Below are 15,616 nucleotides of genomic sequence, written 5' to 3' on the forward strand. Positions count from 1 at the left end.
ATGTGTATGTACTCCATACTTCCTACATGTGTGTGTACTCCATACTTCTTACATGCGTATGTACTCCATACTTCCTACATGTGTATGTACTCCATACTTCCTACATGTGTATGTACTCCATACTTCCTACATGTGTATGTACTTCCTACATGTGTATCTACTCCATACTTCCTACATGTGTATGTAATCCATACTTCCTACATATGTATGTACTGCTCAATAGGGGAGGCCAGGGATAGAGCCTGATGCCCAGGGCACTAATCAAACAGAGAAACATATTACCTCAACCATACTGCAACCTAGTCTCTCTTGAATGCTACAGACTCCTACAGTGAAAGAAGACAGGTGACCTGAATTAAAACAACAAAAGCTAAATCAACAATCTAACCACAGATGGTAAAGTCCCAACACAAAAAATATAAGCAACATGAAAAACCAAGACAACATGCCTCCTCCAAAAATTACCAATCCATTGTACCTCACAATAAGAGTGAGTTATATTAAATTCTGAACAAAGAAATCCAAGGATGATCATAGTTACACTCAAAGAATTCATAGAAAATGCAAATAACCTCCTGAATTCTAAGAGAACACAAACAGCTGAGTAAAATAAGGAAGTCAATTCGTGATATCAAAATAGAATTCAATAAAGGCAAACACTGAAGGAAGATGAAGTGGAAATAACAGGAAGGAAGAACACAACAGGGAAACAGAAAGCTCAGAGGAAAGCCTTGTGCACAGAATGGCTGGTGTGGAGTATAGAATGTCAGCTTGAAGACCAGGCAGAGGAGTCTGACCATTTAGTCAAGGTCAATGAGAACTTTTTTAGAGTACGAACAGAGCATGCAAGATCTTGGGATTCCATGAAAAAGCAAACTCTACCATTATGAACATAAAAGGAGAATTTCATTCCAAAGGCATAGAAAATATTTCAATAAAACACCAGAAGGAATTTTCCAACATGCATGAAAAGAAAAACTGATCAAGAACAAGAGGCAGACAAAATAGCAAATACTTAGAACCAGGAAAGAAACTCCCCACATCATATTATAGTTAAAACACTGAATATATGAAAGAAAAAAAGTGTATTTAAAGCTGTAAGAGAGCAGGGCCAAGTCACACACAGAGGCAGCCCACGAGAACAGTTGAATCTTCAATGGGGAGCTTAAAATCCAGAAGAGGTTAGACAGATGCATTTTATATTCCAGAGGACCACAACTGTCAATCTAGACAAATAAACTCAACAAAACTACATGTAATAACTGAAGGAGTTATTACTTCCTACATTAAAAAAACTTCCTACATTAAACACAGGCTAGAGGAATTTATGACCACCAAGTCAGTCCTACAGAGGATACTGGAAGAAATACTTTGGGGTGAAGAGAAAAATACATAGAGAAGACACTACAAGGAAAAAAACGAAACAATGCTAAGATAATCATTAAGTGAAAGAGCATTTAAGAAAAGAAAACATTACAAATTCAACAGAATGACTGATACCAATGCACATCTCCCAGTGATAACTCTGAATATAAATGTTCTAAATTTTCATATTAGAAGACACAGGCTAGAAGACTAGATTGTAACACAGAATTTTTCTTTTTGCTTCCTCCAAGAAACACACCTTGCCATCAAAGATGAACATTATTTTAGGATGAAAGAATGAAAAAAGGTGTTCCAAGAAAATGGAACTGGTAGACAAACTGGTGTGGCTATTCTAATATCATAAAACAGATTTCAAACGAAATCAAATCAGAAGATATAAAGACGGTCACTTCATACTGACCAATGAAATAATCAATGAAGAAAAAAATTACAGTTCTAAGTGTATATTCATCAAAAATAGATGCACTCAATTTCAAAAAAGCAAAGAGCTTTACATGTAAAGATACAGGTTAATCCCGACACAATAATAGTGGCCTCAATACCCCATACTCACCATTAGACAAATGGACCAGTCAGAAAAATCATTGAAGAAACATTGGAATTAAATGACATCATGGGTAAGATGAACCTAATATCTATCTACACAATAGTCCACCCCAGTTAGAATGGCACAGAAAACAAATAACAACATAAGCTTGGCAAGGTTGGCAGGAGTGTAACCTGGGGTAACCACCATGAAAATCAGTGCTGAGGGTTTCTCAAAAAGCTGAAATTAGAACTCTCATGTGACCCAGTTATAGCATACACCCAAAAGACTCCATAGTCTAGGGCAGAGATACTCATTCAACTGAGTTCATTACTGCTCTATTCATAGTAAACAGGAAATATAAGCAAACTAGATGTCCACTAGTTTATGAATGGATATTGAAATTGGGACACATGTAACGAAATCTTATCCAGCTGTAGACAAAAGTGAAATTCACAGGTACTTAAACCAAAAGATATTCTGAATGAAGTAGCCCAGGCCCAGAAGACAAATGCCACATCCTCTTTCTCAGATGCAAATCTTAGCTTCAAGTTCTTAGACTAATGTGTTTAACTTGGAATGAACGTAGAGAACAAGAAGCTCTTATAGGAGGAGAGGGTGGGGCTCTGAGGGGAGGGCCATAGTAGAACACATGTGTTATGAAAGTTGGGATACCAGGAGTAGGAAAGTTTAAGTGGAGATGGGATGAGGGGATAGAAAAGAGAGCAATCAGGGAAAAATTCAACCAACAGTAAGGATATATGAAGAAGACATATGTAAACTTTGAATGCATATTTTAAAATATAAATTTATTTAAAAGCATTTGAACAGAAGTGACTCACATGGATGAATGATGCTCCTTTCAGAGGCCATAGGTTATTAAATATAACTCCAGTGCCAGGTATGGGATACCTTCTTACATGTTGTTGGTCATGGAGGCCTCAGTGGCTCCCAAAACAATATAGGTTATGCCACTGCTCTTGGTTTTCTAACAGAACTAGACATTAAGAGCCTATTGCTGAAAACACTAAGTATTTTGGTTGCAGGACACAGAGAAATCAGTTGGAGCTTAGTTGGCAGCTTCCTCTCTGCTGGCTAATTTCCCTAGTGCTGGGAGGTGCTGGTGAATGGCTGGGAGGATAGAAGCATCAGAAGTCTTACCCAGCTGTTAACACTGTGGGCTACAATACTGACCTGCCAGGCAAGGCATGCCCACTGGAATAACAGTGTACATACAGTACAGTAGCCAGGTGGCAGCAGCACATGCCTTTAATCCCAGCATTTGGGAGGCAGAGAAAGGCAGATCTCTGAGTGTGAAGCCAGTCTGGTCTACAAAGCAAGTTCCAGGACAGCTAGGGCTATTACACAGAGAAACCGTGTCTTGAAAAACAAACAAACAAACAAAAAAACCAAAACAAAATAGTGTACAGTACAATGGCATGACTGTTATGAAGTAACCAATAACTCTCAGCCTGGATGTGAGGGCAGCTCCACAGAAGGGTATACAAACCTGGTCAAGAGCCCATGGTTGAAGAGATGATAGACTCTCATAGGGAGCCTATTAGTACTGTTTGCTACATTGGCATGTTTTCAATCTGCTTTTAATAAGTGCTATTTGCAGTCTAATTGGTCAAAGAAGCTTCTTTTTATAGTGGGCAATTGTTAATGCAGAGACTCATAACTGGTCAATGGATCATCTATCCCCCACCTCCCCAAGGGACAAGGAACATTGTGGGAGGGACTGTGAGAAGCGTATAAGAACTGAAAGACATGAGGGAGTGTTGGGAAATGATGTCTTTTAGACATTACATGGTGAATGCACTCATAAATTCAAAGCATCTACAGTTACTTTCACAAGACAGAATCCATTAACATTGTCTCATGGATGGGGGAGGAGCTTATGAGGTCTCACCCCTTTCTGAGGAGCTACAGGCAGTTAATGGTTGCTGTCGCTGGTGGTGTCATTTTCTTTAGAGGTGTAGCCACTGATGAGTTGCCCGTGATCCAATAAATCAGTAATAAATGCTCAGTAGGTCACAAAAATAAAATTAAAAAAATACTTAAAGGGGTATTAGCTTGGGTTTTAGTTCAGGGACAGTGTTTACCTAACATGTGTGAGGCCAAAGATCAAATGATTAGTACCATACACACACAAAAAGATTAGTAACCAAGCAAACCAGCCCACTCCCTACACTCGCTCAGCATGCTAGATGTGCTGGCCAGTGCCAGAGTCAGGAAAAGGGGAAAAAAGCAAATAAGTTAAGAGTTAAAAAAAAAACAACCATCCCTTCATTTTGAAGATGCCATAATTTAATATGTACAAAATACAAAATCCCAAAGAATCTATCGAAAACTCAGAGAATTAACACATGAGTTTAGCCAGGTCACAAATAAACAAAATAAAACACCAATAAAGATATTATTTCCATATAGCAAATAAAATATTCATAAATTAAAATGGAAAGAAAGAATCATTTGAAAGCATTCCAAAGATGATGAAATCCTTAAGTAAACATATAACAAGTAAATACATGGCAAAGAAAGAAACAGCAAGACATACTCTATTCTCTGTTATGAGGCCTCCATGTAAACTAGTGGTTTTCAATCTGTGGGTTGCAACCCCTTTGAAGGTCAAATGGCCCTTTCACAGGGGCCAAATATCAGATATCCTGCATATCAGATATTTACATTATGATTCATAAGAGTGGCAAAATTACAGTTACAAAGTAGCAACAAAAATAATTTTGTGGTTGGGGGTCACCATAACATAAGGAACTGTTAAGAGGTCTCAGTATTAGGAAGTATTAAGAACCACAGATATAGCTGGATGTCAGTCTGTCCTAAACTTTAATATCATCCCCATCAAGATCTCAGCAAGAATTTTGTATAGCAAAATCATATTCTACAACTTATTCTGAAAGGCCCAGTCCATGGAGCAACTAAGAAGTCCTGAAAACACAGACCACAGAGAGGAATCACTGTATCCAGGATTACATTTTAGCATATAGCAATAACCAAGCTGGTATGATACACTGGAAGGACACACAGGCCAACTGAACAGAAAAGACAACTTGGAAATTAGCTTGTTAAGTACTTTAAATGATAACTTGTAAAGATGTGAAAACCAATTAGATAGGTGGAGACTGGACCAGGGCATTTTCTGCTGATAGACCACTTCGCTAGCATGTATGCAGTGCTGGGTTCGATCTCTAGCACCAGAGAAATGGAGCATGGTAGCATGTGCCTGTAATCCCAATGCTCAGGGAGGTGGAAGCAGATGCTCTTTGGCTATATTGTAAGTTCAAAGTCAGCCTAGGCTATAATGAGATCCTGTCTCAAAAAATAGGGGTGGTATAGAAATTATAATAACCAAGTTCACTAAGGCTTCTTGTGGTGCCATGTGATGCTTGATTTTCTTTTGCTGCTCGCTCCCCTGGGTTGTAAAAAGAGTCCTTTACCAATTACTCCCAGGAAATGGGCTGCATTCTGAACTGAGAAATCAGGCACCATACGTGGGAGGGAGGCACAGACAGAGAGTCTGAGGTTAGAGCTCATCAGGCAGGAGGGAGGAGGAGGCTGCTGCTTCTGCATCCAAATGGCTGCACACATGTCAGGCCTCCTGGGCCACCTCTTTTGTTCGAGAGGACACAGGTACCTACCAGAAAGCCTGGATAGTGACTGGAGAGGCATCCAATTAGTGTGCATACCATGGTCCCAGGAAGGATGGGGACACCCTGGCTTCACAGCTAACAAGGACAGATCACACTGTCCCTGCAGTGTGATAGCAGTCTAATTTGAAGGAGTCCAAACTGCTGGTGTAGCTGTGGGTAAACAAGGGAGTCATGCTATTATTTATTCTGTGTGTGTGTGTGTGTGTGTGTGTGTGTGTGTGTGTATGTGTGTATGTGTATGTGTGTGTGTGTGTGTGTGTGTGTGTGTGTGTGTGTGTGTGTGTGTTGAGGGGGTGTCCTTTACTCTCTTATAGGCTTGGTGTGACTTCAGAGGAAGTGATCAGTGCTTCTTACAAAGCTGCATACCGTTGGCTCCATGCCTCTTTGTTGTGACATCTGTTTTAGCCTAGGCTCCTGGAAACTGTTCTATATAGAGGTGGCATCTATGTGCTGGGAGATTTACCTTGTTGTGTAACATTTGTGATATCCTGAGTTCTATCTCCAACCATTACAAAGATAAATGAATAAATCAGTTAATTAATTAATTTTAAAATCTACTCTGCCTGAATATAAACAAGAAATAATCCTTTGCCTTCTGCTGTCCAGCACTTCACACCCTTTCCTTGTTCCTATTTAATTGTCAACGTGGTTCCAAAGGTCAAATGTAACGATTTTCTGACGGCCAAGAAGCCAGACTGCAATCTGATGCCTATACAGACAGCCGCATGATTTTTGAAATCACACACTTAACCCTCAAGGACTCTGCTTTCCTGCCTAGAAGACAGAGTACAGCCGTCACTGTCTTGTGTTCAGAGTGGCCAGAAGTAAATAAGTGAGTGCAGGCAAGGGTCTGAGGCAGTGGTTCTCAGCCTCTTGGTCTCAGGGTCAAATGACCCTTTCCCAGGGGCGGAATGTGGGATATCCTGCAGCTCAGCTAGTTACATTACAATTCACAACAGTAACAAAATGACAGACATGAAGTACCTGAAATTATGGCTGGGGGTCACTGTAACATGAGGAACTGTATTAAAGGGTCACAGCGTTAAGGTTGAGACCCCCGGGCTGAGAGCTGAGTCTTGCACACAGCCAGCACTGAAGACAGACTACAGCCATCCTTGCTGTCATGTGTCAGACAGTGCTAGGTTGGCACAAAAACATTAAACGGCACATTGCCAGTTTGGACCTTAATGAAAGGTGTTGATATGCCTCATCCTTCGCCTGCACTTCCAGTTTCTGAGATGATACCAAGGACAAACGGATTCATCCACCCTATTCTACAGTGATTTTTTTTTTTAAACAGTTATTACCTGATTGCATCCAAAGTTCTCTGACACACAGACAAGTGTGCTTGTTCATAAGGTTGAGTAACAGTGGTAAAGAGCAGGACAGAACACGCTGTGTCTCCAAGGGACACATACATGGTAATGCTGAAACAGAGCCCTGAATAGGAAGAGCATCCCCCACAAATATCCACACCACCAGCTTCCTCATTTGAACATAAAGTGTTATATTTGAGCACATATGTGTACATATATACGCACATAAATATCTACGAATATGAAAAAAGTAGTTACACCATTAAGCAAGTGCCTGTGCGGTTGGAGTGGGAGGCGGAAAGATAGGAGGACTTACACTTTCCTTCCAATTTATGTGCTGCTGGCATCTTTTATATGAGACTTGATTTGTATTTTATTTCACATTTTAAAAGGAAAAAATGAGAAACTAGCATCTTTTCATTTAAGACAGAAGAATTATTATCCTATGTATCAAATTTCATTGAAAAAGCAGTCTTGTTAGACTTCTCATTTAAAAACACAGAAAAGGTGTGACGTAAAGCTCAAACAGACTGGAAGGATTTGGTCATAATAAACAAGGCTTCATTTAAACAAAGCTTGTGCCGTCATAGTTTGATGCACATGAAGTCTGGAATTAAGAAACATGGTGAGGCATTTAGGGACAAACTGAAAATCAATACTACTTTTTCCCCTTATCATGAATTTAACTGACACAGCATGTTTGTTTTAAATCCCTAAATGATTTTTCAACTCCTATGCAGGCTCTTAGGAAAGAAACTTTTGGGGAAAGCATTCATGTGCTCCTTACTGGCAACTGTGCTCTAGCTCTCCACAGAATGCCACCCACCATGACTTCTCCAGGCGTGAGGCTGGGCAGCCAGGCATAGTCACATATTGCTGGCAAAAGTGTTATACGGTACCAATTACAATTACAAATAAGTTCATAAATTGTATTATTTATTTATTTATTTATTTGTATGTGTGTCTGTGTGTCTCTGTGTGTGGCTGTCTGTCTATCTGCCTGTTGTGAGACTCAACCCAATGCTTTGAGTTTATTAGGTAAGGGCACTACTCTTGGTTTTTGGAAATAAAAATCTCAGTAGGCAGCCCAAGGTAACTTGTGATTCTTCCATCTAAGCCTCAAAGCGATGGGATTAGAGGCATTCCCCAAAACCCAACTATCAAACTGAAGTGCAGGCATGTACATTAACTGAGACTACCCTGAGTCAGTGTTCTCCATGCCTGTTCGCAGGTTCCTGTCCAGTGCACAGCCATGCCTTCAGCACCTAGGCCAGCTCCCGGGCACCCGGCATCCCCACTCTGCATCTGAGTAGTGAGTGTGCAAAAAGTCACATTCTCTGTCATCTTCCTTTGATCAAAAGACTAGCCCCCTCCATGAAGTGGCAGTGACTGAAATCCCACACATCCATCAAGCAGAACCCCCACTGGTCTCTGTTTCACAGCAAAAATCCTTCCAAGAATTCATGTGGAAATGTCAGCAAGGGACTTGGTTGCCTGACAAGAGCAATGTGCCCGTGTGTAAACAGCCACACATGTAATAATGACACACACACAAGAAGCATGCGAGAAATAATGTCTAGGGAGGTAAGGAGAAACTATTGGATGCTACTTTTGGGAGATTGTGTGTCTGAGATATTAGAGTAAGAAAATTACTTTCACTTACAGATCTTTTTATGCAGAGAATATTAGATGATTTTAAATTATGCAGAGAAAAGAGACAAATACTGTATGTACATGTGGTGAAGTACCAGCTATTCTAAAGAGAACTAAAACCCAAAATTAATTAGTTGAGGAAATTTAGATAAAACGAAACACTAGACTCCCTGAAATTTCAAAGTTCATTTTGGAGAGCAAACGTTTAAGAACAGGCAAGAATGTTTTTAAGAAGTAGGCTAGATGTTTGTGATAAGTATGGGAACAGGGATTTCCAATCAGTTATAAAAATTGAGAAAATAATTTTCTGGGCATGTGATGCATGCCTTTAATCTCAGCACTCAGTGGGACAGACAGGTGGGTCTATCTCTATGGAGCCTGAGGCCAGCCTGGTCTGTATAGTGAGTCCCAGGCCAGCCAGGGCTACAAAATGAGATCCTACCTCAAAAAACAAGAAAATAAAAAAGAAAGTAACTAATGACCAGATACAACATTGGGAATAAAAAAGGCCAGAGTTAGAAAAATGTGCCTAACTGTTCCTGTGTACATATATATATTCATACATGTATGTGTTCTGGGAGGGTAGATACTGGTTGCATGTAGACCACCCATCATACATTTCTTGCCTCCACCACATTTCCTCATTGTTGTAACAAAGTCAAGGAGAGAAGGACTTATTTTGGCTCACAGTTTGAGGCCACAATCCACTATGGTGGGAAAAGCATGCCAGCAGATGCCAGAGACTGCTCATTACTTAGCAACCAGAGAGCAGAGAGAGACAATTCTGATGCTCAGCTCACTCCCTCTTTCTAATGCAATCTAATCCAGCCTATGGAATGCTTCATTCACATGTAGGACTGGACTTCCCTTCTCAATGAACCCAACCTAGAAAACCTCCTCATGGATAAATCCTAAATTTGTCTCAAAGGAGATTCTAAACCTTGTGAAGTTGGCAATATGGATCATTACAACTCCTGACTTTGTGCTTGTGAATTACCTCTTGAATCTTACTGAATTCATTTAGTTGTAGAAAAGTATTCTAAAACATGGAATAATATATGTAATCAACTGAAGAGCAAACACAAAGCAATATGGGTATTAGAGCATACTACATATAGATATAGCTGTACATATACACACAGTATGCTTAGGAAAGTCTGGAAAGATACTGTAAACTGATAGATAAAATTGTAAATGAACTTTGTTTTTCTATTTCAACAGTAGGAAAAAAGGGTCTATTTTTCATGTTTTTATAGATTGCTAACTCATTTAATACCCTATGAAGAATGGGGACAGGGAATCACCACATATAATAGGAAAGGGAAATAAAGTCAGGGGAGAAAGGCACAGATCACATCAGCAGAAGACCATGACTCTAAAAACAGAGCTCTATTACGTACACAGATCTAAGCCCCAGAGGACTGGCTTGTGTGTGTGTCTGGGTAGGGGGACACTTTGGATGCCCTCTAAGGGAGCCAGAAGGTGATGCTTCCACAGCATCATCTAGCCAGAGATACCTGTCAGAGAGGGCATCTGTGCGGCCCTGTGTGTGCATATGATGCTCTTCTCATTCATCAGAGGAAGAAGGCAGGAGGAAACTGGATCTAACTTTCCTATTCTGCCTTCCAGTGCTTGATGTTCTGAAAAAGGATCAGTCTGAGATTAACATGAAGCCTTGGGAGGGACAGCACCTCAAGACCAGAGACTGTGTGTGTGAGTTTCCACTTTTATCTGGGCTCCCAGGCACTGCCACTTCACCTTGCCCCAGTCACTCTGTCTCCCACAATACTTTGCATACGAAAATAAAAATCCCCAATAAAATTGCCTGAGGCCCTATAAATGGCTAGGTTATATTATGCCCACTGCACAAAGTACTTAAGGACAAAGAGGGTGCCAAGTTATAAAGACAGGGTGGCAAGTCCCCATTGTTGATAAAGGTGGAGTCCAGGCTATCTGGGGTCTTAGTGACCATGGGGATACAGCACCTGCAGAGGATGATGCTGGGAACGCCACAGTGGAGGAAATCTAGCCAATTCTCCTCCTTGAGCCCAAACAACATGGCCATAAGAAAAGGCAACGTAGTCTGTCATAGAAATGTTCAGAGTGATCACTGACCCCTCCCCCACACGACTTCTCAGAATGATCACTGACAGGCAGCTGGGGAGTAGCATGGCTCCAAAGGGGAGTCCAGGCTGTCGTTAGGATGAAGCAATGGCAATGCCCCTGCACCTGGGAGCCATGGTCCTCCCGGGAGTCAACGTCGACCCAGACTCCATGTCATTGGATCTACTTATTTCATTTCTGTTCTGGAGAGCCAAGGATATTGTAGGATCACAAGCTGACTTACCATGAGGTGATAATTCTATCTGGCAAATCACTTACTGATCCTCTGTAAGATACACCACACTGCCTGTGTGGTGGTTTGAAAGAAAACGGCGTCAGTAGCAAGTGGCACTCTTAGGAGGGTGGCCTTGTTGGAGAAAGCGTGGCCTTGTTGGAGGATGGCTGTCACTGTGGACACACTTTGAGTTCTTCGAGAACTTGGAGTTCTCCTATGCTCAGGCTAGGCCCAGTGTGACACACAGTTGCTTCTCCTGCCTGCAGATCAAGATGTAGGACTCTCAGCTACCTCTCCAGCACGTTTCCCTGCATGCTTCCATGTCCTGCTGTGATAATGGGCTAAACTTCTGAAACTGTAAGCCACCCCAACTAAACGTTTTTCTTTGTAAAAGTTGCTATGGTCATGATGTCTCCTCACATGACCTAGAAATCCTAACTAAGGAAGCCTGCAATTTTCTTGGGTGCAAAGCTCTTTTGAACCATCGTGTGTGTGTGTGTGTGTGTGTGTGTGTGTGTGTGTGTGTGTGCATACAGACAGGCACACACATACCCGTACATACACACAAAGGCACATACATACTCACACACCCAGGCACACACATATTCATACACACACACACACACACACACACACACACACACACACACACACCGTGCTGGCCATTTGTGTGTCAGCTTGACACAAGCTAGAATTATCTGAGATAAAGAAACCTCAGTTAAGAAGTTGCCTTCAGGGTTGGAGAGATGGCTCAGAGGTTGAGAGCATTTGTTGCTCTTCCAGAGGACCTGAGTTCAATGCCTAGCAACCACATGGTGGCTCACAGCCATCTGTAATGAGATCTGGTGCCCTCTTCTGACCTTCAGGGATATATTCAGGCAAAACACTCTATACATAATAAATAAACAGATCCTAAAAAAAAAAAAAAAGATAGAAATTGCCTCCATAAGATTGGGTTGTAGGCAAGCCTGCAGGGCTTTTTTGTAATTAGTGATGGATGTAGGAGGAACCAGCCATTGTGAGTGGGATCACCCCTGGGCTGGCCAGGTCCTGGGTCTATAAGAAAGCATGGCTCAGTGAGCCATGAGGAACAAGCCAGTAAGAAGTATCCCTCCATGGCCTCTACATCATCTCCTGCTTCCAGGTTCCTGACTGGTTTGAGTTCCTGCTTTGGATTCCCTCAGTGGACTGAGATTCAGGATGTGTAAGCCAAACAGACTCTTTCCTCCCCAAATTTCTTTTCATCATAGCAATAGTAATTCTAACTAAGATGCATATTCATACACTTGTATACTCATGCACAGGCACACACATATACACACAGAGGCACACAATATATACTCATATATACACAGGCACACACACACACACACACACACACACACACACACACACACACACACACGAGAGAGAGAGAGGTGGGGGGATGACTGGAGCTAACTGCAATAAGGGTATATCTGTAATCCCACCTCTTAGGAGGCAGATGTGGGAACATTTTCAAAAGTTTGAGGCCATCTTGGTCTACATAATGAGTTCCAGGCCAGCCCTAGCTATATAGGTGAGAAACTGCCGCAAAAAAGGGGGGGTGGGGGTGGGAATAATTTACAAGAGTAAGTTTTAGTCAGGAGAATCCATAGAAATAAAACACTGTGACTGAAATTCCTTAAGCAACTGAAAAGCTAACGAATTAATACACATTGCTCTGAGACTTGAAGAACACAGTACAATTATCCCTTAGAGGACTCCCGCCATAACTGAGCCTCCAACCTTTACAGAAAGTTTGCCTCGCACCACTCACCAACTGGCAGCCTTCGAGGGAGCTGACGAGCTGGGCATTCTGGCAGGAGAGGATGGAGCCGGCTAGGTTGAGCATCACGCACACTGCAGAGAGCAGCATAAAGAAGGTGATCTGGAAGCAGACCAAACACAAATTGGTTACCCACTCGGCGAGGCTTGGAGGGAAGATGACTTGGCTTTACAAACACTGCGGCTTGATGAAGTAATTACACAAACAATATTTGTATGCTTTGAAGGAAAATGTGATTGTTTCTCAAGATGGCAGCTTCACAGTACCCTAAATAGCAAACGTGAAAACACTGAAAAGCTGTAGCGAGTTACCAGGAATTTCTTTGGAACTTATGATTTAAATTTTAGGAGCTAAACCTGAAAATACTATGCATTCCAGAGGCTCAATAGGAACATGCCAGAACTTATTAAACGAAATTGAGGAAAGGAGTGTATTGATTAGAACGATGTTAAATTGATTTTGTTTAGTTTTGGTGTGGAAAATTTTGTACATGTGCAAAAGAGAAAAGTATAAAAAGGCCCTGGATACTCATCAGCCATCTTCAATAATCAACCAACTCGGGGCCAGCTGTTCTTCACTGCCTCTGCCCTGGGGAATATTCTGCCACAGATGGAATCCATAAAATCTCATCCTTAAATGTTTCAGTGTGTATTTCTAAAGAATTGTGAGCCATTGTTGTAAATATTACTGAAGTACTGTAGTCATGCATATTAGAATTAAATAATCATTAGCATCAAGTTCTAGAATGCTCATCTTGCCTCACTTGTCTCTATTTTCCATGCTTGGTCACACAGGATATAGTGGCGGTTTAGATGGTGTAACAGTTATGAATTCTCTCCTCTCCTCTCCTCTCCTCTCCTCTCTTCTCCTCTCCAGACAGGGTCTCACTGCATATCCCCTTCCAGCCTCAAGCTCACAATCCTCCTCCCAGATGCTGGGCAAATCCTAAATCTATGGGTTTCCACCTTTGTGGTTTTTCCTTAAAATTTACTAAAGAAAGCACTTCATCAGCCCCATAGAGTGGATAATCAGGCTGAGTCCCCCAACACACCTCTTTGGGATCAAGAGTATTCTAAGCTAATATGACCCAAAGCAGGGGGCATATCAGGAAACCTTATAAAGACTTTAAAGCAGGTGAAGAGCACTAATTGCTGATGGTTCCTAGTGTGCCCTACTTTGTCCATCATCATCATTATGCCATTTTAAACCATTCTGAGCTATGGAAGATGGACATTAGTGCACATGGCTCCTGGCAAGGCAAATGTAAAAAAATTTTGTCTGGTGGAATGGAACTAATTGTCACCCATGGCTACCAGCAACTTTCACATCTACCTCTAAGTGTATTTCAGGATTACTGACAGCCCACATGTCTGCAGTGTTTGAATTTCTACTAGAAACGCCTGAGCAATGTCCCAATTCCCTCTTGAAATAATGAGTTTTATTATCTTCAACCTATGTTTGTTATGATGTTTAAAGCTTGTTTCTGAGCGTTCTGCAAGGATAACTAATGGGTGCTTTGATTTGGGGTGTGTGTGTGTGTGTGTGTGTGTGTGTGTGTGTGTGTGTGTGTGTAGTGTAGTATATCATTAGGAACCATGGATCTAAGCTCAGTGAACATGTTTCAGTCACCTTCATCACAGCACACTCAAGTTGACCCCTTGACCCTTAGAGTCTACTTGGGGACTATTAACTTCAACTTCTTTCTTGCTTCCTGGATCTTTGGGGGGCTCTAGGACCACCTTACATACTTCCTGCCTCTGCTCTGGAACAGTGTGAGTACCTTCCAAAGGAAACAAGGTTTAGATGCTACTATTTTTTACTCAAGTTGTTCTCCACTCTTTAGGTGGTCATTATTTTCAACTCTCCAGTTGCCAGACATGCAACTGACATTTCTGAATCCAACTGGAATCTATGTGGTTTTACCTAACCCATCAGTTCTAGGTCCAAATCCTTCAAACCATTCCAGAATCCTTTGTCTTCAAAATAATTGTAATTAAGTCCACAGCACCATAAACAGCCTTAAAATAGCAATGTCCTTCCAGCCACAAAAACACACCATGGAGACAATTTAAGATGGAGATCTCTTTTGCAGCTTTAGCATGCATACTACCAGGAACAGTAAAAACATGGCCTAGTAAACCCACAGGTTCTCTTCGGTGTAGCTGGGCTCCTTCCTCACTGCTCAGTTATTGTTTCTAAGAATAATGTCTGATTTCCATAGTGTTTGACACAGATGAGGGAATAGACCCTTCCCTGGGACACTGGGCAGGTGGTGAACACTGTTAAGATAACTTTTAATGTCAATCATAAGTTAGGTTTATATTGTAAGTGCTCATTCTGACATTCATTTCCTATAAATAAGAAAAGAACTGTAGAGCGGTCAATTTGACAATACTTAGCAGCTGCTCCTCTGGCTTCCCCAAGCAAAAGGGCTGTCAGTCAAACAGCCAGCCATCCCACCCTGATGCCCACACTGGACATTTTGAATACTCCGGGGACATTTTGAAGAAACATAAAGATCACAGCTGCTTGCTCTGTCTTCTGAAGATGCAGCCCCAGTCAGGACTATTTCAAACACTTGATACCCAACTTTGTTGCCATCATAAGCCTTGGTGAACTCTAAATAGCCTTTCCCCCACCCCAGGCCAGAGGAGGAACACTTCTCCTGGTGGCCTAATAGGATTATTGTGATGGGTACAAAAGAGACAATGTTCTGACTGGTACAATCCTTATCCATATGAGAAGTTTGTTGTGATTGGTGCACAGATCTTTTCTCTGACTGTCCCGTTGGGCTACTTAGCTGATTGGTAAGTAGTTGGGGACATCTTCTTGTTGCCTCCCCTGCTGTTGCAACATAAGGCCCAATAAAGGTTTCTCTTTAAGTGGAGCATGCTGTGTTGGTAATGCACAGGAAGAAGC

At 41.6% G+C, this 15,616-nt stretch overlaps 1 protein-coding gene across 2 annotated transcripts in view; it reads right to left on the reverse strand.

Annotated features, from left to right (window-relative positions):
- The window catches only part of Fam189a1 (family with sequence similarity 189 member A1), a 423,307-nt gene that overhangs the window by 95,073 nt on the left and 312,618 nt on the right, over positions 1–15,616 (reverse strand). For both annotated transcript variants that reach the window (XM_036184710.1, XM_036184721.1), the window contains exon 3: positions 12,689–12,799. In XM_036184710.1, the coding sequence (XP_036040603.1) occupies positions 12,689–12,799 (111 nt within the window). The remainder of the gene's footprint in view (positions 1–12,688; positions 12,800–15,616) is intronic.

Source organism: Onychomys torridus, chromosome 1 (genome assembly GCF_903995425.1).
Source record: "Onychomys torridus chromosome 1, mOncTor1.1, whole genome shotgun sequence".
Classification (NCBI taxonomy): Eukaryota; Metazoa; Chordata; class Mammalia; order Rodentia; family Cricetidae; genus Onychomys; species Onychomys torridus.